Here is a 27,535-nt window from a genome sequence, read left to right as displayed (position 1 = left end):
GCCACCTCACTCCAGGAGCAGGTGGTTTAGGAGCATGGAGATGGCTTCTCCTGTCCATGCCACATTTCTGCCAACCAAAAATAGTCCCACTAAAATAGTTCTTACGGTTTCATTTGACCGCTTTCTATCAAATAACCTCTTCTCCTTTATGTCAGTTCACCAGTGCAAACCAAACACAGCATCTGAAAGAACAGTTAAACGAGGTTTCAAGGCAGATTGTTGCTACTTGCAGGGAAGTGAAATAAAACTACAGGGCAAAAGAAACCTTAGCCCCTTTCCGCAAAGGCATTCCCAAACACAAGCTGAGGTTGTGTATTGAAGGCTTTTAGCCCGCAGCATCTGTATGTCTGTGCTTCACTATCATAGCCAGTCTAACAGAAAACCCAGCAAGAAACCTTCATCTGATAAATAACTCTTCTTCCCCTTTTAAAGGCAGCCAGAACAGCAGTGACATGATCGCTTCTTCATCCAACAGTGTTTGGTCAAGAAAGTGCGTGGAGGAGGAGGCTCCCTTCGGGTCCTCGGGCTCAGGGGCTGTGAGTCGCGTGGCAGTTCTCTCTTTGGTGGAGTCTCATCCTCTGTATGTGTTCGTAGCATGACTGGGCAAGGAACAGAGCAACCCATTAAGAAGAAGTTTTGGAACTTCAGGCCAAAATCTGGTCTCTTGCACAAAAGGTGAAGCTATACTACCCCCAAAGGCAGGATTAAATCTGCACATTATAAATGAACAATAAGCATATTCTCTGGACTAGAAGGAAAATAACCTCCTGTGCTAAGCCTGTAAATAGCCCTCTAAAATTAAATGAGCACATCAGTATCTCTACTGTTCAAGAAAGGCACCTTGCAACTGCCACTGTTAAAAACATTTCCTCACCTCCAGTGCTGTTAACAGAAAGTCGTACAGTCCTCCTTGGTTGGTGGGGTCCATCAAGTCTCTGATCAGATGGATTTCAGCTCCCAGGTGCTGTATCCTAAGGGGGGAAAAAAAAAAAGTCACAACTAGAACAAATCTCTAGGCACCGGTGTTTGTGGGCGTATGTTTGAAATCAGATTATGGAGAGAAGGAGGTACAGATGTGGAAGTCCACTGCTGATTCCTTGTGCATCAACTTGATCTTCTGGAGGCTGAGTCCTTGGGGTATCTGGCATGACTGGATCTCAGCAAAGATGCTCAGTTATAAGAAAATTTCAGCTCCTCTGTTTTTCACAGTCTCTCTTACTCCACTCATCTCTCATCTACAGTCAAGAAAGCTGCCTAGCAAACCAACCCGTATCGTCCAACATGGCTGCAGGGAAAAAAAAAAAAGCTTCTGGATTTCATGGTCCCAAGTTTAAACATTTCACCCTTTTTCGGAGACCAAGCATATCCAGGAAGTCAGTCAAGGATTTTGACTCAAAAGGGAAAAAAAAGTAGAGTTTTATTCTACTGGATGCAAGCAGGTTCCTGCAGTTACAGTGAAAGCAGCACAGACAGAGCCTCTTTGGCAGAAATGTGTTACATTTACGTCATTCCTACACAGGAAAGGTCTGACTGCTAAGCGGTTAGTGTTCAAGACTTTCCGAGTCTCCAAACGGAATCAGAGTGCCCCACTGAGAACGGAAAATAGAAGACGTACGATATATAGATGATACCTTGAAGGCGTCAGCAACTGGCCTTCAAAGGCTTCATGTTCCTATTTTCTGCTGTAATCCGAGATGCAGATAAGACCGCGTTTCCCATGACAACCCTGAATTACCCTCTTGGATAAGAGATGGACACTCAGGAAGTCCTTAGCCACTTTATATAATGGCCAACACCATCACACCACAGCTGGCAGACAGCACACACAACCCCAATACAGCTCAGGAAAAAGCACGTTAAAACACAAACCCCAGGTTTTCATTTAAATTATTTGGCCTGGAAACATGGCTGTCCATTCTCTGATTGAGGCCTCACACAACAACAGGACTGGGAAATGAAAACATTCCACTTACTTTGCTCGGGATACAACATACATCAGTAGGGGCAAAAGGTCATCCATGGGGAGCTTGTAGTCCTTCTCTACCACCCGGGACACTGTGCGCTCTATCTCCTCGTATGTCTTCTGGAGGATCACCAGCTTTTCACGGGGATCCACCGTGGTGCTGTCAGTATGAAAACAGCCATGTCAAAGGTGCTTCCACTACACAGCTAAAGAGATAAAGCAGCAAAACTAAAAAAAAAAATCAGAGCAGGCTCTCATGCTACCAAAAAAAAAAAAAAAAAAAAAAGTCCATCAATCATCTCAAATGGCTGCACCAAAAAGAAGTCAACAAGGTTGTGCCAGGAGGACGCCAGTGTGTAACATCATCCAGGTGGACCTTGAGTCTTCCCAAGTCCTCAGTATGACCTGCTCACCCTAGTGTCAGTCTTTCATTATAGACAGGACTAACCTGAGTCACAGTCCCTCAAATAAAAGCAGAAGAGCATGGGACGAAACACTTTGGGCAGTTCTATCAAGGGACTAATACAGTTATCACATCTATAATGTTGTTTTCTCTGCCCATAACGTCCTGCAAAGCTACACAAAGCCTGTGCTGCCTTCCCCAGAAGAGAAGTCATGTTGGCTTTCATAGGGAGGCTCTCCCCAGGGCTAGCGTATTTAGGGATTTGAGTGTTCCTGTCTGATGGATCTCTCAACACTTCTTTTCTCCCCTTTAACTTCCTTTCCACTCGTTACTGCACCACCCTAGGCTGGACTTCAACTCAATAAATCAAGCTGAGCTTCTTAAATTGAGCTCTGCTTTGCTACCTTAACATCTTGGGGTGCCACACTGGATGGGTAACCCTCATGAGCTCCATGTCTCCAGAGCAATGGGCTCTGTCATGACCAGGCAGTCACAGCCAGGCCCGGATTGATGAAATGGAGTTCACCCATGTCAGTGTGCATAGCAAAGTCAGATTTTGTGTAGGAATATCTCTGCAAAATTAAGGGGAGATATTAGCCAGGAGAGGTTTGCATTTAAACAGGATTAATATTGATATTTTGGGGGGTGGGAAATAACTCCATAGAAGTTACTTTTTCTTTTAAGCAGAAATAATATCACAAACTACTTTTATTTAAATAATCTTGCAGGCTGACCCAGAAATGCTTTTGTAAACAGGTGTAAATTTATGACATTTCCCAGAAAACAGAAAATCCCTGGCTGTCAGTCGGAAGTTGTGGACAGTGACTTACATCAGCTTCTGCAGACACTCCGTGGCGGACAGGAAGCACTTGTCTTTGATGAGGGACCGCCTCTGCAAGGGAGACAAAGAGTCGTGCCTCTGTAAGAGCTTCCCTCCGAGAGCCACCACATGGCTCCTCAGCGCTGGACCCAAAATAAGCATGTTTGCTGCCCAGAAAGGAGGGCAAAATAAAGCTGGTGCGGACAGCGCAACTGAACATGTTTAGACGTCTAACGGTGCCGCTCTGAAGCCAGATGTCTTTGAAAGGCCACCGAGCAGAGCACTACAAAGCCATCCTATGCAGAGCTCACGTTCCCAGCCATGGGAATTCCTGTGCGGTAGCTACAGATCATAACTAACCAACACATGTCGCGTAGCTCTGATTCCCGAGCGCAGGCTGCCCTGCGGTCACTTAGGTGAAGCTCCATCATGAGCCAGCACCAGCATAAGGCCCCAGTGCCACCTCCCTAACACACCAAAACTAGCTCCCAGCCTTATTTCTTACCTGGTTGGTTGTCAGGGTGAGATCTTTCAGAGGCCAGAGGTGTCTGAAAGGAGATTACAGAGAGATTTAGAAGGCAGATGTCCATGTCTTAACTCCACCCTAAGACAGTTTTGACTTTTTATCTCCTCGTTCAGGGTGATGCTAAAGTCTTGTAGGTGCATGAGGCTGAGTTTGCTCCTCTCGTTACACTGCTACAGGAATAATTAATAACTTAGACTTATTAACATGAGTGTAGGGTTCATTTTACTCACTGATGCTTCTGTAATAATAAGTGGAGAAGTTTGGTGCTTTCAAATTAATTTCCTCTCACTGAGTGTAGACTGAATTAAATTGCTAAATTGAGACTCTGGATCTCCTGCTACCCTTCTTAAGTCCTTGAGCTGCAGATGATGCTCTGTTAGAAAGGCTTGCATATCTCTTGAGTCCGAGTCACTGGTCCTCACATATCACTTCCAAAGATGGATCTAGCTGCAGGAATGGTTGAAGGAGACATCTGGCTTTGCAGAATTTCCCCTGTCTTGAGACTGTATGCCTGCATTGTTACAGCAGATACCAGTGGATGGACTGTAGCCCTTTCTAAGACACATTTATAAACTGGCTGGTTGGTCCCGAGTTGGAGAAAACCATTGGTTTGGTGAGCTAGAAAAGAAGATTTTTGCTACACAAAAATGAAATTAGTGTAGTGTAGTGTTCCACTAGTCAATGTTGTTCTTCCAAACAGTATTGGAGGCACTCCACGACCGGACTTCCTCTGGCAGCCTAGGAAAAACTTCAGTGCTACAGCCAATGATGGCCCCAGGAACAGGCTATATGTCCTTTCCTCCTGCACCATCAGAGCTTTCCCTGGCTGCTACCGTCCCAGCTGGTATCATGGGGTTGTGTCCTGGGATGAAAAGATTTCACTTACTTCTGCACATCCAGAAACTCTAGCAGCTTGATGTCAGGAAATAGACTTAGGTCCACGATCCCTTGGCAGTAGAGGTCATCTTCTCTTTCATGATAGAGCATGTAGAGCATGAAAAGCTCAGGGTAGAAGCAGGGCAAGATCAATGGCAGAACCATACTGCATGCCTTCTGGTCACTATGGCAGAGAAAAGCAGAGTCCTACGGTGAGACCTCTAACCTTGACATTACCAAAAGCCACACAGCACACAATGGAAGAGGCGGCTTTGAGACTGCATGGTGTTCTCCTTGTTCTCCCTTCCTTCCTCCACCTTTGAGTTCAATGTCACAGTTGGACAGCAGTGACCTATATAACACCCTCATGTGTGTGTCCACAAGCTGAAGATGCAAGTGCATCTTTTGCTGTAGGACAGGACAGGGTACTGTTTCTCCACAAGATGTCCTTATTCACTGAGAGAAACCTGGAGCACCAGAGACCTATCTGCAGCCATTCTTTCTGAGCTGTTTCAATAGAGCACCTGTTATTTCTTAAGGAACAAAGACCAAATAAATTCAGATAAAGCCCCTTTCCCGCTCCTTAGCACTCCACCCACCTCTTGGCTTCATTCAGCCCACGTGGGGGTGGCTGCAGATTATAGCAAAGAGAAAGCCAGACCAAATGGGGACAGCTCAACAAAGGTGGTTTAGTGGACTTGGTGGTGTTGGGTTGATGGTTGGACTGAATGATCTTAAAGGTCTTTTCCAACCTTAATGATTGTGTGATTCTGTGATGCTTCTTCCCACCCCCAACACCCCTAAACCTGGGTCTCCCATAATTATTCCTACTTCTTACTCTAGGAACATCATGTCTTCTACCTCCTCTGCCACAATTCCCACATGGTACTCCCTATTTCCAGGCCTGCCTTTCTCTCAGTGCTGCTATGGAAGTCACCATCCCCTCGATGAACAAGTTCTTGTGACTTATGCAAAGCACATGGTGGTGCTGGGATTGCTATCTCACACACAACCATGCACAACAGCTGGTGTGGGTAATCTTGCAAGGCTGTGTACCACACACACCTCCAACTCACGGCTCTATTCTGCTACAGAACAAGATTAGAAGTTGCTGTCATGCTCCAAGCAGAACTGCTGAAAGCTTTGCACTCCGAGAGAAGTGTGGGCACTAAACCTGACTCAAACAGACAAATACAATCAGTTCAGCACTTAATGTATTTTAGAAGACACCCCATACATCCAAGCAGCTTGAAATTAAACAGCCAGTGGTGACACATACCTTGTATCTTCATCCACACACTTTGCAGGCAGTTGGCCTTTCTGTTCCAGTGCCAGATGGAGCAAACCCCTAGAAGAGGAGCAGAAACAAGCTTCAGTTCCCTCCCTCCTTTTTTTAAGGGCAATTTGTTATTCACAAGTGAGGAGCTCAGCTGTCCCAGCATCAAGTGGGGTATCAGTAAAGCTCTCTGTAATCCTTGCAGTGTTGTTTCACTATTTGAGCGCTTTCTTCATCACCAACAATGGACAAGTGTTTCAAAAATCTCCATAGCTTCTGAAGAGTAAGGTGGTCACCCTGGAGATCCTGTGGTCTGCATTGAGCACCATCTCCTGGTATTCCCATTCAAGGGACATGGGGTTTCAGGACCTGTCATACCAACTATTTCTCTAATCCATCTATGAACATTAGAGGATGTTCATACTCTGGAAAAGTAGCTTGGGTTTGTCTTGATATTTCCAAGCCAAAAACTTCATAATCTTAAAATGGGGATTAGGGAGAGGTTGCCTTTTTTTGGTGTAGAAGTATCAGCCTAAGAAACTGAGCCAGGGGCACAGGAAAGCAAGGTGGGTCTCCCTCATCATACTGCATCTGAAAGGTCTTGAGACATGAAGCAAGCTTTCCAAGGTATGCACTGAGCTCAGAAGCACCTTCACATGAAGGTGAACCAATGAACCAATGCTCAGGTTGTCAGCCCTGTTGTACTGTTCGTGAACACAGCTCAGATGAACTGACTCAAATCTGAATTGTTCCCATCAGCTGTGCTGCTGTTCTCAGACTGCTGCGGGACAGACAACCCCTCATCACAGAGCTGGCAGCCTTCCTCAAGCACACAAGGCTACACTGGTAACAACAGAGCTTTTAACCAACCTCTTAGTTTAAAGGCAATACCACCCTGAGGGCAGCTAGAGGCAGAGCTCCCCGCCTCTGCCTACTGTGGTATTTCTTGTGTCTTCTCCTAAAAGATATTCAAACAGCAACAGGACCTCAATCATGCCTTTGATCCAGTCCTTAGTTACCCATGGGCACAACCACACAACTGAACAACCTCATTTTATAGTCACTGCCCACATCAGCCAAGCCTCAACAACACACTTACACCACATGTACACCTCAACTCCTGTTGAGTTGAGGCACATTAAGCTATTTTTCATTCAAACACAGATGTCAAACAAACACCACTGTTGTGGCTCAGATATACTTTGCTGTCCTTGTTACTTAGTGGGGTTTCTTGCTCATATTTGTGCTTGTCTAAATGAAGTCTCTGATGGGCAACAGCTCATTGAGCTGCCATAAGTCAGTGAGATTTAGTCATGTTAAAGCCCCTGGGTCATGTACCAAGCCATGAGCATAATAAACATTTCCTAGATCCATATGACCTTAGGTATTGTAAATAACTCTTTATCTAGCACCATTCTGAAGCAACTCTCCCAAGAAATATGCTGTGAAATAAAGCAGCCCTGTCACCTGAAAAAATGATCCCAAAGGTCTACTCCACAACTGCTCTATGATCATACCCATTGGAAGGACTCAGCATGCTTGACTTACTGGTAAAACTCCCATATTTTCTTTGCATAGTGCTTGACTTCCTCTTGTGCCATAGTCAGCAAGTGTCGGTTGGCCCCAATCCCAGAATATGTTGCCTGAAAAGCTATCGTCAAGGCTTTCAGCAGCTTTCCCAGTGGGTGCAGGGAAGACTTCAATGCCTGCATGATAGACGAAAATTAAATTTTACATGTCAACCCTTGCCATCAGTAGAGGATAATACTGAAAGGCCACTCAGTCTTCTCTTGTCAGCAAAGGAGAACAAGCCTGGAGGTAATCAACTGTAATTTTGGTCTATTTTTGCTGCCACAAGCCCATTTGCCTCCCATTATCGGGCAGAAATACGCTGAGTAGGATTGCTGTTCTGATGAGATTTGCTGTGATAGTCAAGAGAGGGCAAAGGGTGCTTCAGGGAAGGGCTGGGTGAGTGAAAAACAATGACTGAGAGTGCATGGGAGTTAATTAATCGTTTCCAGCAGCTGGTTATTCCCAGACACAGTTTGAGAACCAAGAGTGAATCTTTATTGTCACTTCCTGGCCTGTATAGCTGTACACAGAATGGCTGTCCAAAAAGCATGAAGATAACCCTCTTCTTCACAAGCATAAGTATTTACACATCATTTAGAGAAGACTCTTGAAGTCACTAGCAATGTCATATGTGCTAACAGGAAGCACCAGAAAGTTGCTGCAACCTGTGTCTGTGTCTGGTGGACAGATGTGGATCGTTACGGTTTTAAACTTTACCTTCTCTAAATAACTCTGTAGTGACTCCAGCTCCTGGTGCTGGACAAGCTCTTCAAGAATATCTTCTATCTTCCAGGATATATCCTCAGTCCCCCTGAAAAATAAGAGGTGAGGAAGGAAAACTACACAGTGAAGCCCTGGGATGAATCCCAACTGGTATTGCAGGCAGATACCAACGGGGCAATGAGACTATTAGAACAAATGAAATTTTCTCTACCCTTTTCAATGGAATTGCTCCACTGGCTTACAACACCTACAATTATCTAAATTCACTGCTTCCAGCTCCCCTTACAACCAGTCCGGGTTGCATCCTGCACAGGCTTGTCTGATCTGCTTTAGATGTTCTCTTGAGGAGAGATGAGTTTGCTCTGCATCCAGTGATGATGTCAACTAGGTCTCCCTCAAATACAAGAGGGGTGATGACTGGGTCACATGCAGATGCTTACATTTAATCAAATGTATCCCATCCAAATTTTTACTTACAAAAATCAGTCTCAATATCACAACCTTAAATTCAAGCTTAAAATTCATCCTCCTGTCTCACGAGCCTGAACTACTGGATAATGTTTGGGTTCGTAACTTCAACACATGGTAAACCACTATCCCCTCTACACAAATGGGCGCCTCTGTTGCAATGAGGGCAGGCAATACGCATACCTTTGGCAGAAGAGGTACTCCTGAGATTTCCGCAGCTCCTTGCTCGTTTGTATGTGGAACCCTGTGAAAGACTCTTCTGTTTCTTCTTTGCAGCCGGAATGGATGAACTCCAGGAACTGGTCATAGATTCCCTTCCATCTCTTCTCCACTGGGAACTCCTCGAGGCCCAGCTGACTGCAAAATAAAGCAAGGCATTAGGCTGTTTTGCATCCTGCCTCAATTATTTCTGACTTCACCTTCAAATGTGAAAGGTTCTCCAGAATCAGATATTAACACAAGAACTGTGGGAGCAGAGAAAGATGGCAGTGCCTAACCAGTAATTCAGCAAAAAGCAACTTAAGTCTATTGTCCTGACAATGAGGTACTTTGGGTGAAGAAAAATTCCTGGTGCGTGGAACATAAATAATCTGAATCATTGCTGGTGAATTGATCACAGGCTTTCTGCTCCACTTGTGGATATTTCTAAATATAGATAATTTATTTCAACTGAAAGCCTGTAGAAAACACCGATAGCAAGAAGACAGCTGAGCGACCACCACCAGTAACTATGGCTGCCTGAAAAACACAGGAAACAGGAGCTGTTCCTGCGTCATAGATACTCTGATGGACTGGAAGTGTTTTCAAGAGGAAAGAGGAGGAGATCGAACAGGATTTTGCAAGAGGAGTTCCCCTCAGAGGACAGGCAGCTGTCTTTCCCGCTGGGACTCCCTCATTTGGGTTAAACTGGCTGAACCCAGCGCCTGCAGCCTGGCAACCAGAGCATCTCTTCGCAGGTTCAGCCCTGAGGATAAGAGTCTGTGCCAAAGGATGGGGCCGGACAGCTTCAGCTCAGTTACTCCTGCCCTGCGTTCACATCACCGCCTGCCGAAGCAGCATCAGCACCCTGCAAAGCTTTGACCCAGGCTCCACAGCCTTCCTCCTCATAGATCACTACCCGATCCAAGCTCTTCAGAGCTTCATGTGCTGTGCTTCATTCCTTGGGTTTCGGTAGCTTTCCTATCTCTACAATATCAGCTGGAAATATTGACGTAGTAGCACAGAGGGACAGGAAAGGAGCAAGTGATGCATTCTAGCTTTGCCTGTACAGCTTCAGACCTGACTGTGTATGTGCCTCTGTGTGTACACACAGAAATGCGTGTGTCCACACACAAAGGCAAAAATCACAGAAAATATTAAGTCTCCAAAACTCGTCTCCAGTCCGAGGATGGAAGTATCTCGGGGTGGATGCTGGCAGGATGGGAGTAGAACATCTGTTTTCTGTTTCCTATGTGACGTTAGATTAAATGACAAACCGTGCTCTCCTTTCCTTCTTATCTCCTTGCACGTAAACCAGTTTTTAGATCAACTCTTTCAGGCAAGGACTGCCTTGATCCCTATAGGGATTGATCCAGTACTCCTCCAGGTAGAGTAAAAACACAGAGCCACAACCCAAGAAGTCAACTGTTGTTGCTCACGCTTTGGTTATCCTGTCATCCAGCTGCTCGTTTGACGTGTTCAGGATGCCGTGCGTCTGAAGGCCTTGGCCCGATTTGTTAGTAAAGGTTCCCTCCAGAATGAAGCCATTGGCAAAGGACAGCTTTCCCTGCAACAGAGAAATAAAGGGTTATTCTGCCAAGATCTCATTAGTGAGAGGAAACAAGCTGGACCGAGATCTCACATTCTCTTTTCAACAGAGCCAGCTCCTGAGGTGGTGACTAAGAACACCTTCCAGCACGGAGGTGCACATTTCCAGCATCCAAAGCAATGGTGTCACTAAGGTGGCAGTCACTGGAGAAAACATGCCCTTGCTGTTGGATGACACACGTAGTATTCTGGAGGGGAAAGACTGCCACAATTGCAGAGTAAAGCATTTACATTATGCTTTGCAAATACCCAATATCTTTTTTGAGTTATAAAATTTTCTGGCTGAAATTTGACAATAGTTCTTTCTAACCTAGAGTGAACGCACGAAACTTCAATCTCTCCTCTGTTTTTCCTCTGCTTGCTAAAAACACAAGCCAATTTGGCCTCACAGGTAGGAGGAATCATATGATATTCACCATAAACACTTTCAAAGTGTATGCTGCTACCAAGAAAAACCTTAAATTCTCTGAGGCAAATACAGAAGACATGCAGTAGCTTGACTCAAACTTAGAAGTTTTAATTAAATCAAATCCAAAGCCAAACAATATCGTAACTAATCTGGCTTTGAATACAAGCCTGAAATCGTCATTGCTAATAGCAGGACGCACTCCATCTTTACATAAAGAAGAGATTTTTCTAGACTAACCACTCAAATTAGACATTAATTTTGGAGGAAGCTGTATCTAAGGACTGCAGTCAGTCTCTGCCGAATCTACCGCCAGTCTTCTGGCTGAAAAAGATTATGACAAACTCTTCCTGCCATGACAAGTCAGTAAATGACAGGGCTTGTTTGCAATCGTTACCAAGTGCCTATTTTGACATCCGCTCTGTCTGATACAACCACCCGCTTCCCGTCAGACTCGTTATAGGTTTCTGTAACAAGCTGGAGGACTAGTTTTCCCTGCAACAGGACACTTTATGAACATTTTGACCAGATATTTCTGTCAAATGATCAACTGCAAAATGTTGAACAGGTCAGTGCAGTGTCCAGCAAAATTAAGCTTCCAAGATCCCTCAGCTATGCTGACATCTCGGTTATGGGCACGTAGTGCTGGTACTGCAGCTCCGTTTGGTTTACACATCTTTTCCTGTGCTCCCAACCACTACAAAGGCTAAAACATTTGTTCTAAGAATACAAAAGCATCCCAACTGTGAAGCACAGCCAAAAATGTCCCACAAACAAAAAAATTCAAAACCCAAACAGTAAAAACCAAAACAATGCTTAAAACCCCCAGCTACTTGAAGTCTCTCAGCTGCAGCTTTCCTTCTGCGGATGAGACTGATAACAGGAAAACAAAAAAAAAAAAACCCCAAAAAACCAAAAACAAAACCAAACAGGAAAATGTTATTTTCCAGGAGACTGGGGGAAGTGGAGCAGGAGATTATGAACTTTGAAGATTAATCCATTGGGCCTTATGGAAAGCAAGCAACTGTACACAAAGGCTGAGATGAAGGAAGTGCTCACCTTTCCAACAAACGTTAGATCTTCTGTGAAGTTCCCTTCATAGACAGAGTCATCTTCCAAGAGCAGAATCCCAGAACCCTTCATATGAAAGCAGAATTAGTGAATTCATGACATTAACTTTCTACCTACTCGACTTCATCTAGACACAGCCACTGGCTTGGACTACTTATGGACTGCAGATTCTGACAACCTTTCTGAAAGCCCAACAGGTCATCGCAATGCTCAAGAGAAAAGCAAGGAGGTGCTCTGGAGAGAACCCATTAGGCATCACTGCACAGAAGAGAAGTTCTGGGTAGTCAGGAGGCTTTAAACAACAGTGGTTACATTCATTTTCCTAGAACAAGGAACAAAAGGCAGGTTCCTGTTCTAAGAACGGTCACCAAGAATTGCCATACAAGTCAAACTCGTGCTCCTCCCAATCCTATGACCTTTAGGTGACTGTAGCCGATTGTGTCATTCATTGCAAGATGATTAAGAGGAAAGAGGAAGGCAGCTGCTATGTAGAACTACCTTTGTCCCTTGCTGTGCACTCAACAGGGCTTTAATGAGCTGCTCCTAGTCATTCAAAAAATGACCTCCCACTCCCACAGCTGCCTACAGTAGCACACATTTTAGGGAGGAGCACCAAGATGCAGAAAAGACACAGAATAATTTACACAAATGGGGGAAGATTCTTCTTTTGGGGCCTTAGCCCATGGTTTGGGACCGAAGGTTTATAGTACACATACCAGCCCGAAAATGTGGTAACTTTTAGAGCTGTAACACATTTTCCACTGGAATGGTTTTCTTGATGGAAAGCGCCTTTTCTGGCAAAAATAAAAGGTTTCCAAGGGAAGCTTCTTGGCCATACCAATTTTCCACTAGGAAAACTGGAGTGACTGCTCCCCACCCGGAAGCCTTGTGAAGTTAAAGGAGCCTTTGGCAGCTGGCAGACCAAAAGACAGCTTTATTTTTGTTCCCCGCAGGTGGAGTTTTTATGGAAAGCCCTTCCAACAAAGTTTCCATGCTAAACATTTTGTCCTAATTTGGTGAGTGGGGAAGGGGTTGTTTGTTTTTTTAAGTGCGTATTTTTCATGAGAAGAAATGCTTTTATTTCCAAGCCAGTCCTAGCAATGCCAATCCCTTTTGCTTTCCCCACCAACATCTAAGCTTCCAATGAACTGGACAGCCAGCTTGTCATAGGTAAGCTAACACTGGAAAGGTAAAGACTTACAGATCTCGAAGATAGATGTAGTATTATATATAACTGCACAGCACTTCACATATGAGTTCTGGTCTATAATTCCGACCTGATAGTCAGTTGAACACCCAGACCTATAACATGTCTTCACATGAGCAAGGAGAAGTGACAGTCTCACCACAAGTTCCTACCTGCACCTCAGGAAGGTGATAAGAAACAAGATTTCATCGAGGCCTTGTTCTTCAAAAACTTTATTGTGGTAAAATATCAATCCTTAAGTTATCTTGCTTTTAATTTTCCCTCAAAGATTAATTATGAGGTGAAAGCTTAATCTTGCCCTTGATGGAGAATTCCACATCCCACCAAATCTAGAGAGTCCACTCAAAATGGATACTCACCACCATTTTATCCGCATGAAATGTTCTTTGATAACAGATACCCGACTGGGTTACTACAATGCCTTGTCCGTGTTTGTGGTCATCGAGCCATGTCCCTATGTACCTCTCCCCTCTGAAATGCAACAGAAAACAAATTATGTTTATTCCCCATTATATTAAATCTTACTCAATTTGATGTATCACTCAGGCTAGTTTTACCTGATATAATGCTCTATGCAGCACAAGTGCCAGATGTACTGTACAAACTCAATTCATATAATGCTTCCCAAGGAGTTCAAGCCTTATAGCAGACGTTGAACACATCCTCCCTTCATCCCCAAGTGCCCCCATCAAAACATGAAGCTTTACCCCTGCCAATACAGGGACAAAACTGTCAGATACTTAAAGCTGGGTCTGATCTATACCACCTTTACCTATCTTTGTCTTCCCAGACTCCGTATCCATTCTTCTTGTCATTTTCCCACTGTCCTGTGTATTTAAATGGATGCTCAGCTGAGAGGTTCTCCAGTATCCCAAAACCTTGACGCACGTTGTCTTTAAAGTAACCTTTGTATACCATATCATTCCCATACCTGCAGGGAGAGAGACAGACAGAATTTAAGACTGTGTCTGTTTGGCAGCTACTACTGGAGTAGGAAGCCAGGAAAGGGAGTAGACAAGGCTCATCTACCTGCTACATATTCCAAACATTAGACTAATAGGTCTAGAGCCTGTAGTTGTTCACTATTAGGAGTATGCATCACCCAGGCTAGTCACTCCACAGTTAGCTTTCGATGTTATCTAAGGACACCACACTGAGGCTTGCAATTGTCCTGGGAGAGGCTGGTCAGCCCTTGACCTCTCACCAGCCAGGTTGCAGTGACCACTGGTTAATCCAAAGTGGGAGCAGATAAGGTCAAGCAGGAAGCCAGATCTGCCTTCACCTTTCTACACTCACCACCACCCTTTCTCCTGAGCTCATTCCCCTGAGAAGAGTTCCCTTTAGGTCTGTCCATGCTGGCCAGCAGATCTTCACTGCTACAACAGAGAATGCACTTATGCTAAGCAGACCCACCATCTATAATTATCGACATGTTCTCACATTTGACACCAGAGACACTAGCTCAGCACTGCTCAGCTGGCTCCAAGTTCCCTAAAGACTTCTGCATGTCCTGTACTCCGATTCATAAATAAGGAGCACAACAAGCAGATTGTAGGAAGGAAGATGGCCTATCCCATAGGAAGCAGCTGGAAAGCTGGGCTGTGTACTTTGTTCTGCCACGGCTGGCCCAGTGAAAGCAGGGGGAAGAATGTGCAGTAACAACGGGCAGACCAGTCTTCACATTGGCCAACCCATTTGGCTACAAGCCACATGTGACCCAAGCAAAGAGCAGGATGCTGCTGCGCTCACTGCTACATAAACAAAGCAGCTGGCCCTGTTCACTTAACCCCATAGGCTGCGAATGAAACTGGTTTGTACCTACAGCCTGTGGAGCAGACCTCCGCTGCCCGTTCTGGCCTTCTAAACAGAAGGTAGATGGTGGGTAAGGCTGGGACACCACTATGTGCCCACAGTACAGTGCTTGACAGGCTGGGCTCCATCCAAATTCCCAGAAGCGCTGAGTCGCAGATGTGCAAATGACTGCTTCCAGAAGCATTTTGATGAATAAAAAAAAAACAAACTTGGACTCCATTTCTTAAGTTAAGCTCTGGGTTTAAACTCAGAATATCAGTAAGCAAGAAAAGCCAACCGGGGGAACCAGCCCCCTTTAGCAGTTCGGGATAACAGTTATGACTCCCAGACCAGCAATACTGTCCGTCATTAAGGAACCTACTCCATACAAGATTTAGTTCAGAGAGCACGGCCAGGGGAGAAGCAGAGAGCTGTAGGCTCCCCCAAGTCTGTCCAGGGCTGGTGGCACACCACGCGTGCTCTGCTCTGCAACCAGAAGCGTGAATGCAGAATTATACCCTCACCTGTAGGGCACAGAGGATGCTATGTCAGGTCGTTACAACGGTCATAGCTTGCAGAGAAAGTCCTACTATTCTAATGCTCAGGAGGCTCAGGGCTTGTGAAGAAGCCATACTGTTCGTCTCCAAAGCAAAAGCTTCTGGTGCCTGAATTACCCCAGTTCTTATACTATGACTGAGGCTTCCACTGAGGTGGGAACATTTCACCCTTTAAACACGTGGAGTTCTCCTTTTCCCCAGAGTCCGTCTTTGGGTTTTACTTACTCACAGATTCCATAGCCTCTCATCTTGCCCTCATACCAGTGGCACTTATAGCAATCATACCGGTCTTCAGATCGGCGTGGGACAAGGCATATTCCAAACCTACAAGGTGCATATGGCAGAGGTCAGTGTGGCAAAAGGCAACTCAGTTGTACTGGATGAAGTTCAAAAATTAAGGACCTTCCAGGCTCCCAAACTGATTTACATGGTTGGGGGTAAGCTCTACCTCTGACACTGCTTCTAGGCATCAATGGACTTGATCCAAGGAAGAGAGCTCATCTTGTAAGCTGTAGTCACAATTTCTCATTGTTTCTACAGAGCTACTTTCAGTGGTGCTGGTTTTTTACCCTCTCTACCCCTTCTCCAGTTTAGGGGCTGGGTAAGACTAACAAAATAATTGCTTTGGTCCAAAGAAAATATTTTCTTAAGGCTGACACAAAGTATTTGAGACTTATTTTCCCTTTAAAAACTTAACATATTCTGGAACCCATGTAGAAATGAGAAATCTAAAAGTTTTATTTTCAAAAAATTTTAGAAAAATAATGTTTGAATTTCGTAATGTGGTTTCTTTCCCCTGAAAACTCCTCATTTAAGAGAGGTTTTTAAAGATATCTAAAAATAACTTTTTCAAGACATTTCACATGAATAAATTCACCTAAATCTAGAGATCTGGGGTCAGATTAATTCAGATGAAGAGATGTTTGCACCTGAGCAACCTGCTCTGGTTGAAGATGTCCCTGCTTATTGCAGGGGGGTTGGACTAGATGACCTTTAAAGGTCCCTTCCAACCCAAACCATTCTATGATTCTATGAACCAGTTCATCTGCCCACACTCTCTACCCACTCACTCTAGGTTACAACCTACTCAAGCTTAATCCGGGTGTTTAAAATAGGCCAGAGGAATTGGGCTGTAACGGTGAATAGAGTCCCTCTACAAGAAGCCAGTGTCCCCGTACCTCTGGGAGGAACCATTTCTTAGTTTATTTTGAAAGCAAGAAATGCCCTGGTTTTTAAGACCTACCCATGCTCCAAGCCCTCTTTGAAATCTCCAACATGGTTGCGTCCATCGCGCCACTTCAGTGTCCCTCTGCAATTCAAAGCAAGCATTACCCAGGGGAGATCACCAGCAACATTCACAGTTGCAACAGAAGGTATCAAGGCACAACCTAGAAATGGCTAACATCAAAACATTTCCTGAGGGGACAGAGACATAGAAGTACTCCAGGCACCTCTGGGACTTCTGTTTGCACTGTAAGGATTTAATACCATAATGTTTTCATGCCCCGGAATGAGTGGGAAGAATCCTCTTCCAAGTTCCCTAATCTCACAAGCATTTTGTAGAGTTGCTGGGTCATCCATTTAGGACCATGCACATGATCCTTTTGTAATTGCGGTGCAGCATGTGATTAAGCCAGCTGAAGTTCCAGCATGGCACATCCCTGCAGACAACGTAATGACAACATGGTCCAGAACTTCATTGTGCCGGGCACTATGAAAACAAAAGAGACAAGCAGTGGCCTAAAGGGATCATATCTTTCCATCTGTTTTGTGTGGGGGTTGTAGAAATGATTACACGAGTTAACAATGCAGAATGAGACTGGAACGGTCAATGCGATTGTCAAATTACTGCACAGCCATGCCCGGTTGTGAATGCATTTCCCTCCCAGTCTCTCACTCCACCCACACCCACTCACCGTTTTAATCCTTGCATCATCCCAGACACAGCCGGCTCCCTACACATTCCCCAACCAGAGACAACAGAAGATGGTGCAGTACCAAAGCCATGACGCATTTGTTTGACTTTCACTGAGGTTGTTGCTTTAATCGCCTACATGAGACAGGCTTTTTTTCTGATATTTACAGGGAAGTGGTCAGATTAATTTTAAGTGGATTTAAAAGACATGTCCTTTTGCTTTGCTAGCAAAGGAGAGCGAACCGCAGAGAACGCCTGCTCCAGCCATGAGGGTGACTTAAGCTACTTCTCGGTGGGAACATCTCCTTCCACCACACCAAGTCATCAGGAGTGCTGGGACAGGACAGTGAAGAATGCAGATGTGTTTGATGAAGAGCCCTGATTCACACTGCTGCAGCTTTCTGCTCATGTGCTTTGCCATGCCAGCCTCTCCATCAGAGAAGGACAAGCCATTAAGGCCAGCTTTGCTGCTCTGTAACCTTGTATTAGTAGCAAGTCACACAGAAGAGTAATTTCAGGAGTGGGAAGGAAAGCCTAGTAATTAAGCAATTAAAAGCCCAGGTATTAAAAGCTCCTGAAGTCACTTAGTTCTGCCACAAATTTACTGGGATGCCTCTAGTCAAGTCACTTAATCTGAAGCAGCAGAGGTATTTATTAATCTCATTTCTCCAGCCCTAAGACAAGAGGAGACAAAGAGCAAGGAGAGGGGCTTGCTCCTCTGTGTCTACAGACAGTGGTTTTCCAATCTCTGTTAGGAGTACAGGTGGTGGGGAAGGTGAGATGATGTAGAAGACTGTTTCAGGCACAGCTCTACTTCAAACACCTATTTAAGGCTATTCTGAGGGAAGGCACAATCTCTTCTGCAGAAGATCAAGGATTAAGCTTTTGATTTTGAATGTTCTCATTATTTTAAGGCTCTTTCAAGCCAAGTCTCTACATCCTTTTTGCTTCAACTGTAAACAAACTGTAAAACTTGAGAATTATAAAACTTCTAAGTCAGTCTGCTTCGGTGTCTGAGAAAAAACGTATTTAACGTTTCTGCACAAAAACAGAGACTGTGCTCTATCCTATGTCAAAGAGATTTTGGTTGGGACCATTTAACCTTTAATTTACAGACCATGCCCTTTAGGCAGAGCTCACTTGTAACTTCAGTTTGATTTAGTGAACAGTTCACATGTTGCCAAGAAATGCATTTGAGCATCTTTTGTATTTATTGACTTACCTTTTTTCATTTTTTTAATTCCTTTGATAGTTGTTTGGATATTAAAATGTACTTTGATAGCACAGGATAAAACTTTTCCCTCACTTGCAAGCAAAGGTTTTTTATTGGGTGTTTTTTTTGTCATTGTGATGGTAAGATTTTGTGCCTCAGGCTGAGATCTTGAAAATAAATGTTAGGTTCAGTCTCAGCCCTAATTACAGGCATAAGCCAATGCAACGCCTTCAATGTGATCATTACCACATTATTAGGGGCAGCTTCTACAATTTACTGCATAAACCAGTGTCACTAGCAAGACATCTACAATACAGTAGATCACACGTCAGGACTCAGGCTTTGACCAAGCCCTGAAAGCCAACAAATGTGTCGCAACTTCCCCCTGAATCTGTCCTCAATAGCAGATTTCTCTCTGGAAACAAGCGAGGCAGGAACCAGAGAGGCTGGCACACCCTGGGAGGTTACCATCCCACAGCCTGTGGTCCAGGCCCTCAGCGTGGGATGGATCACCCCATGTCCACAGCCACTCCATGGCACATGTGCGTCCACTGGATCCAGGCAGTGCTACACAAAGACCCCAGGGCCATCCTTGCATGTTCTTGCTTAGGAAAGGGGCAACAAAATCTCCTTACTTGCCATGCGGCTTTCCCCAATGCCACTCGCCCTCGTAGGATGCACTCTTGAACTTGCCCTCCAGCCTGAAGATGTAGGTGAAGAAGCGGCAGGACGGGGGCTTGGTGCCTTCACCGGTCTTGCCCCACAGTGGGAAATCTCGCTTCCCGTTCAGTGCCTGGCGGATAGCCTGGTTCAACTTCCACTGCCAAACAGCCTGGGGGCAGAGGGAGAGGAGTGAAGAAAGCAGAATAGCTCCCAACAGGAGATACTTCAGGAGAAGCAGCAACAAGCCATTGGGTTCCCATCAGTTTTGTGCCATTCAGCTGGCTGGGCTGGTGAGTAATGGCCCATCTACAGGAGGTGTTATCTTGGGTCCTGCAAGTTGTACACTGCACCAGTGCACAACACTTCCGTGACATTTAAGCCTGACTCTCACCACCACTAATTGGCCTTGGCACGGGACCATGCTGATGGGACTGTACTGTCCCTAGCTCTGCAGCATACACTACTGCCCGGGGAAGACCAATTGTAGGACCCAGATATTTTTCACCTACCATCAACAGTCTAAGATACCTCTGGCCATCTAACGAGGTATTGTTTTCACAGAAGCGGGGCGGGGGGGGGGAACCCAACAACAGAACACACTGCCTGTTACTTTGCTTTAATTAATTAAAAAATGGCAAAAAACACAGAGGAAAAGCCTCAGCCGCATTTGAAGTGGGTGCAGAGCCCATCCATCTGTCTTCTGATCAGGAAGCTAAAAACCTGATGCTTAATGAGATTTCAGCTTCCACACAGGAGTCAATGTTTTGTCCCCACTGCAGAGCTGCCACCCCCTCTATGCCGTTCCCCTATTTCAAGGCTTGGTACATGGTATCGCGGGTGGAACAGAAACACCCTGCCCACTGCTAACCTTCATCTGTGGGTCTTTGGCAGAGAGAAAGAACGTTTCTTCTGGGGTTATAATGCTGAGTCCGTACCTGTGAAGCAAAAGGCATTACAGACACTATGAAAAACACATTTCTCAGTCAAACAGCCATTCCTGGTCTTCCCGTTTCTCTTCAGAAGCTAATGGTGCTTTTGCAGTCAGTTTTTCCTTTTCAACAGTTACTCAACATGTCAGCTCATCTTTGTTCTCTAGGTCTGCAGCCAAAACCATTTTATTATTGATTGATTTCAGTATGTCAGCAAAGGCAAGCAACGCAAGTCCAAGCTGCTGCGATTGCATCTAAGAGGTGCTGCAATTACCAACCCCCAGAACCAACCCCACTGGTCAGAAAAGAGAGGCGACAAAGTTTTAAGTCATTTTCTCAGTTTCACAATCAACCTGAACATTTGTTTGTTTTTTTTTTACCCCCAAGTGGAAATTTTTCACTTACAGTCCTGGAGCTGATTTCTCCCTGCAACTTTCATCTACCCACACAAGCTTCAGATCAAAACTCTGAAAGCTGTTTCCCTGGAACAAAAGAGAGAAGATGTTCCTGTTATTGATGTAAACATCACACTTTTCCCCTGCTCTGTCAATCCATTGAACAGCAGAGCAAGATTGGCAGCACTGTAAATCCCCTCTTTTGTGGGGCACACATCTACCCCACGCTGTGATGACAGACCTCAGAGACTGAAGAACTGTAGAAGGAAGAAAGTTCTTAGTTTATCACTTAAGTGGTGGTCTGTAATGCCTGGCTACAACTAACAGTAACAGACCTTCTTGGACAGCACTTACCTCTACAAGAATTTTCTTCACAGGGCAACACTCCCAAATCATCCCTGGCATGCAGCACTCCCTAGTTTTGCTTATGATCTATCTAGGATCTGGACTCCAGATGGCACAGCCACATAGCGGCCCACAAGTACAACATTGAAGGGGTCACTACTTTAATCAATAGCACACCAAACAGAAAAAACTTCAATAGTTGTAATATTAGGTAAAGACTGCATTTAATATTACATCTTGCATCCCTGTCCAAAGTCCAGGCGCCTATGCGACAGAGGTGCTGTCTGTAAGGATGTAGTTGACCAAGGATAGGTACTAGTGCTATGGAGTCCACCATGAGTTCAAACACCTATTTAAGGCTATTCTGAGGGAAGGCACAGTCTCTTCTGCAGAAGATCAAGGATTAAGCTTTTGATTTTGAATGTTCTCATTATTTTAAGGCTCTTTCAAGCCAAGTCTCTACATCCTTTTTGCTTCAACTGTAAACAAACTGTAAAACTTGAGAATTATAAAACTTCTAAGTCAGTCTGCTTCTTGATTTAGTGAACAGTTCACATGTTGCCAAGAAATGCATTTTTTGGCATTTGGCAAAAAATCACTGATGTATCTAGCAGATTTAGGAGAACAGGGAAGGGAGGGGTTTCAGTTTCCCAGCACCAGAACCATCAGCGGCAGTTGCCTTCTAACAGCCCAAGCTGCCCAGTTCAGTCCCAGCACAGTTATATCTCCACAAACCTGCATAAGTCACAGCAGCAGATGAGACATAGTGGGTGCGAACCGTTGACTGAATAGAGATGTCTACAATGTAGATATGTCCGTGTGAGCTAGTTACCCTCTTCTCTTGTCCTAGTCAATTGAGTCAAGGACATGATTCAACTCATCCTAATTTTGGCATCTGAAATAGGTCAGATGAACCACACCCAGAGAGTGCATGCTTCTCTCCCCTGACTATAAAGGGAGCCTGAGGGCACTTGCTCACAGCGAGATCACTACAGCGCTAAGAAATCTACAATGTAAAGTTGGATGAGATAATCACCACCCTATTTCCTCAGGCCTAGACCCTGCAAGCTGCGTAGGACTGCCCAGTGTTATCATACAGGCTCATGTTTGGAAGAGCCCGTAAGATCTATCAGCTCACAAGGCAGTCGTGTTTGGACACCTGAGGGGCTGGCACATGACTAAAGAGCAAGCAAAGAGAGGTGCACATGAAGAGAGCCGTGCTAGATTACAGGTGCTGTCAGTCAGAGCAAGCCAAGCTGGACCTAGTTAACATCCTGCAGAACAGCTTTGAACACATATTATTCATCTAGCTACCCATGACTGTAGACACTCCCTGTCTGCCCCACACCCAGGCCCCAAATCCCTGAAATAGCCCCAAGAACACCTGCAGCTTCTGCTCCCATGCCACGAGGAGAGTCAACCATGAAAGATCATATTTAGTCCTGCGCATAAGTGCTTACAAAATCTTTGTCTCATCAGACCCCATTTGAATAAGGAAGGACAGAAATCAACAGAATCATACGCAGGCATGGGCTTGGGTTACTAGAAGCGTGCCTGTGGTGGTTGGATAGTACACATTTACTGGGGAAAAAGTTATATAGATGCTCCTCTATTCCTTCTTCATAAGGCTTTCTTTTATTCTCCAGCGCAAACCACTGATGCATGGATCTGAGGCAATGTTTGCCAACAGCCAAGCCCTGCTGTGTTTTCAGCATCAAAGAAACCCGAATTTTACTGTCATTTATCTCCGCTGCCCTTCCAATCCCTCTGCAAGTTCACAGACTCACCTGAATTAGCACAAGGACATCATCAAAGAGCAAGATCCGGTCTGATCTATTTGTGCTGGCAGAGATGGGAAGATTTTTGCTATCTTCCAGCAGCCTCCTTTCAGGTACGCAGAGCATGTCCTGCAGAGGGAACCACAGAGGTCAAGACGGTGGACCAAAAGCATCAGGAAACATCAGGATTTATGAGAGGACATACAACTCAAGCCAACAATTCCGGACACTGTCTGACTTGTGGCACAAGCTGACAATGACAGCAGAACTGGAGACAGGGCTCAACTGCTCTGTTGACTTCCAAACCAAGCCTCAGATGCTTGATCCATATTAAATTTCCTCCATGTGTAAGCAGAAGTGTAAGGTCTCCAAAAGAGCTCCCCATCTGGACACTTTCTCTATCCATAACTCACCGTGAATTTGTAGCCCAGTGATTTCCACAAGGACTTGGTAAAACAGGCTTCATCCAGGACTTGGCTGATGAAAGACTCCAGCTTCACGTATTCCTTGATGGCACTGGTAACCGTGTCCTTTTCAGAGCCCTGATAAAAGAAGGCAGAGCTTGAGCAACACTTCAGGCATGGCTGTGCAGGACATCTACTCTCTGGGATACAGTTGCAGAAAAACCCCAGCGGCTCTGAATCCAAAGGGTTAATGAGAGTTAACCCTCTGACCCCTTTGTAAGGAAAGCCTCCCAAATCTAGCATTATCTCTGCCACCAGCAGAAGTGTGCAACCTTGGGCCAGTTACTGGATCATTTGCAGCTTCTCTATATGAAGAGTAGCTTGTACTACGCTGGAGTGGCCACTGAGACCTTCAGGTGGGCTGCACTCCACTGGTTCTGGTTACTACCACCCAAAGCTACCAAGTTCTGCATAAGAAATTAGCATAAACCAGTCAAGTAACATCACATAAAGCTTCCTACCTCTTTGAGAGCTTCACTCAGCTTGGTGAGGAGCAGTATATATTGCTCGACGTGATCCCGGATGGGTTTGTGAAGGACAGTGTATAAGGCCAGTGACATGGAGGTCTCAGAGGTGAAGTCTGTGAGGAATTGTTTCAGCACTGTCTTATGGTGCTTCCAGGCTTCACTACAAGATGGTGAATTAAGACAAATGTTTATTAATTAGTTTTTCTGCAAATTGCCACTCTTCTGTCTTCCAAACTTTATATGTTACCTCACTCCCAGAAAGGGTGTAGGAAGATGTGAAAGAGCAGGAGATAAGGTAGTGCAAATATATTTGTACACCAAACACACAAAACTAAGGCAACGAGGCAAATAAGAGCTCCATCCATCCTGCCCCTGGGCCACTGGTCTTGGCAATTAGGAACCACACTGACAGATATAGAGAATACAGCATGACTTTCATGATGGTTTGCACACCAAAGGGGTGACCGGTAAAGTGACGGTGAATCTGCTCAGGCCTAGTGCTCATGCTTTCTTTCGCTTTTCCATGAGACTCTGACGACATCTGGGACAAGCAGTGGAAATTTCCTGCCAGATTGCCACAGAATCCTTTTTCAAGTCCCACCCCTTACCTGAACCCCCAAATTTACAGGCTGCCTTTTCTACAGAAGGAGCTGTGCATGGCTAGAAAAAAGCTGGAGAGAGGTCTGTAGAGGAAACCTTTCAACAGCTGCTGCCATAGTCTCAGAAGATGGAACAGAGAGGCAGCTGGACGGTGAAATGGAGATCACTGCAAGGTGCAGAGCTCAGCGCTGCTCGCTCCCATTAAGTGTTTTAACCCACACAATATCACCGGGGTCCTATCAGCCCCTTCAATAAACATTTTTCAACCCACTGACCTTTTGCTCTTTGTGGCATGTTCGAAGCCGTGGACTACAACGTAGTTTGCAAAGGTGACGAAATACCTGTTGGCAAGAAAAAAAACCACAAGCACGAGCCAAGTTAGAGATGCACATTAGCCACGAGGTTTGAGCAACAGAGGGAAGAAGCTCATTTGAAGATGTCATGTCAGGTCCACCTTCCCAAGGGTGGCAGAGAGCGATGCAGTTACTGTACTTCTCACCTTGGCTCACTCCTCTTTTCTCCCCTTTGCCAGCTCCTTGGTCTAAAAGCCTGGTTGACTTTTGCACTAGTATCGTTACAGGAAGTTTAAATCATCCTGGCATTTGGCGTAAGCAGAAGTAATCTTGCGCAACTGTCCTGGAAAGAAAATCTGCAAAGGCTGAGCTTAAGATATCAGCTTCAGATGTATGAATTTCTCCTGGTTGTAGTATTACTGGTCTGTATTACTGATGGTAAATTCGAGTCAAGGTGTCCCACGCCAATGTATCTCATCTCACACTAGAGGGAGATCGAGCCATGTTTTGTCCGCAAATACCACGCTTTCTTCCAGTAGTGTTTTCAGACAAGTCATGTGTAATATCCAGACTGATTATCATTTATTACATCTTTCAGGGACATGTGTTTACTGTTGCTTTTCTGGCCCCTGAACAGGGGCTTTGCTTTCTCCTATGTCACTCCAATAAGCATGAGGCGTCGTAGGATCAGGACTGCACAGAGTGAGTCAGCAGAGGTGGGAAGGAACCAGCTTTTTTTGCATGACGCCCAACAAAAACAGGTTTTAATTTCAAAATGAGGGGAAATCAGATCTTAAGATAAACTTCTGCTTTGTGTCATCTGAAACCTCAGCACAAGTTTTCATCCTTTATATGCCTTTTTAAGGCATATTAATTCCTTGAATCGGTTCCCAAATGAACAATGCACACTGCTCGAAACTCCATTCACATAAAGGCAAAGTGTGTCACTTTCTAACATGTTGCTGTCCAAGTAAAAACAAAACAAAAAGCAGTCCTTCCTTTCTCCTCCCTCTACGTGCATAAAATCCACCAAAGCCAAGACTAGATGAAGACCAATGTCCAGGAGCCAGTGCACCCACCTCCCATTCTTGTGTGGGTGCCAACCTGCACAGAGTACAAGCCCATCTGGCAAGGGCTTGGCCACGCTTGTGGCCAATGTGACAAATGAAGGATTGAACACCGTCTGATCTTTATGTCATCTCAGGTGTCCATAAACCATTTTTCATTCTAGGACATCAACACAAGGTTATACATGCTACAGTGATTTTGGTAAACATTTTACTTTGCATTGCAAACAGATGGGGAGCAGATATAATTAATTATAGAAAAACCAATAGGGCAGTATGTTTTTCACATCATGCTACATCCATCACTTGCTATCATATCCCTTGCCAAAAGCATAAAAATGTGGGAGAAACACGTAATATGAACAGTGTCTGGCGACATCTTCTTCTCCTCATCCCTATGAGTCCTTTAACCCTGCTTGTGCACGCTTTTCTGTTCCTCATGACAGCTCATGCTTCGCTCTCATAAATTACCCAGGCACAAATTCTACCCCCCTGTCCTCTTCCCATTTTTTAGATGCATTAAAAAACCCCGCTATATTTGCAAGAAAAAATATCTGCACATATGCTGTATTCTGTAGCATTTATCCTCAGCACTGAATGCAATCACTTCCCTGGCCTAATGACTGAACACTCGTGGACAGGACTGATCAAATTAAATGCACAAATTAATTGCACCCACCTACCAGTCAGCTGATAAATTTAGCCCTTTGCACTACTCCAAAATACTTCTGTACTTACTGGATGTAGAGGCTTAGAAACAGGTCTCCTTTCCAGACAGTGTAAATGTCCTGGGTGCAGAATGGCTGAGAGGTGCTGCATTTTTGCTTCAGTATCCGGTAATTTTCTTCTGTGAGGTTCCAGAGAGCTTGAAATCGATCATTCAGGAGGAGGAAGAGCTTAAAGTTCTCCTTTCCTTTCTGGTCACTAGGCTCTTTGAGGAAAAGATGGGGCGGAAAAAAGGCTATCAGAAAGCCCTGACTCCAAGAAATCTTGTGGAAAACATTGCCTATATTTAATACCCAGTGTAATTTTTCAGTATTCATATATTCATATATTTCAGCACATATATTCTTATAGGGAAACAATGCCAGAGAGGAAGGAGATGATTATTTAGAGTTGTGTCCCTGTGAGTCATGGCACGGGCTTTCCATGCTGAGGCTTTGTCCTTCCCATTCCTGTGGGGATGTGGTCAGGGCAGCCTGTGAGGCTCAGCCCCAGCTCAGACGTGAGCACTGGAGGAAAATTTTCTGCCCCTGGCTCGAATGGCTGTTCCTGGTCTCCTTGGAGGCCAGACCAAAACGGCGGTGACATGAGAGGGAACCACCCTACAGGCCTAATCCAGTCACACCACTTTTGGCCAGACAGGCTTGTGAATATTTATATGGATTTGTTGTTTCAGTGGAGCTGCTCTGATTTACTGCCAGCTCGGAACCTGCACCCACAAGTTTTACCTTCAAAGATGGGCATGACCATAGACCGAGAGCGGGGAGGCAGAATGGGCACAGTTTAGGGGTCGCACATGTGTAAGATGCATTTTGGATTTCCATGCACCATGCTGGAAACAAGCCTCAGAGCGGGTGTACAGGCTTATACTGGTTAGAATCTGGATTAACCTCTAAAAACAACAGGAACCACAGTCCTAGGCTTGAATGAAAGGCCATAGGCATCCTTAAGAGCTCACTGTCTTAAATGAAACATCTCACATACCACTTACTCCAAGAAACCAGCCTCCAGCAAGTCCTCAGCCATGGAGTTTCAATTGTAAATCCCTTCATAGGTGTGTCAGTGACTCAAGGCTAGAGCTACAGACAAAAAGGTAGTCGTCTTTGACCTACCTGCCTGGAGCAGAGGTTTGAGGATAAGGGCATCTATCCGTGCCAGGCATGCTGAGAAGGTTTCCTCCGCTTGGAGCAGAGATGCAGTTGCTTCAGCCGTGCACAT

At 45.0% G+C, this 27,535-nt stretch overlaps 1 protein-coding gene across 1 annotated transcript; it reads right to left on the bottom strand.

Annotated features, from left to right (window-relative positions):
* Window positions 1-294: 294 nt before the first annotated feature.
* On the bottom strand, window positions 295-27,535 carry ALS2CL (ALS2 C-terminal like). Its single transcript, XM_010292923.1, has 25 exons — window positions 27,430-27,535; window positions 26,333-26,525; window positions 24,510-24,575; window positions 23,629-23,794; window positions 23,117-23,245; window positions 22,713-22,832; window positions 20,591-20,667; window positions 20,125-20,191; window positions 19,229-19,425; window positions 16,709-16,774; window positions 15,691-15,789; window positions 13,890-14,048; window positions 13,477-13,588; window positions 11,899-11,976; window positions 10,265-10,392; window positions 8,811-8,984; window positions 8,154-8,247; window positions 7,413-7,570; window positions 5,868-5,936; window positions 4,599-4,772; window positions 3,692-3,734; window positions 3,197-3,258; window positions 1,974-2,123; window positions 875-971; window positions 295-599 (listed from the first exon to the last, which is right to left on the bottom strand). The coding sequence occupies exons 1-25, from the start codon at window positions 27,533-27,535 to the stop codon at window positions 528-530; spliced, it is 2,856 nt and encodes a 951-aa protein (XP_010291225.1). The 3' UTR covers window positions 295-527.

This window comes from Phaethon lepturus, unplaced genomic scaffold (assembly GCF_000687285.1).
Source record: "Phaethon lepturus isolate BGI_N335 unplaced genomic scaffold, ASM68728v1 scaffold1228, whole genome shotgun sequence".
In the NCBI taxonomy this organism is placed as follows: Eukaryota; Metazoa; Chordata; class Aves; order Phaethontiformes; family Phaethontidae; genus Phaethon; species Phaethon lepturus.
The sequence above is the reverse complement of the archived record's forward strand: the minus strand, read 5'-3'. Positions and strand labels throughout refer to the sequence as shown.

Bases quoted from the DNA above. Each gene is read 5' to 3' on its own strand.
- ALS2CL (XM_010292923.1), bottom strand. From the start codon at position 27,535: ATGTGCACGGCTGAAGCAACTGCATCTCTGCTCCAAGCGGAGGAAACC. The intron at 8,248-8,810 runs GTATGCGTATTG...CTTATTTTTCAG, and splicing joins GAGTACCTCTTCTGCCAAAG to GGGGACTGAGGATATATCCT. The intron at 600-874 runs GTGAGGAAATGT...TTCCTTGCCCAG, and splicing joins TTCTGTTAACAGCACTGGAG to TCATGCTACGAACACATACA.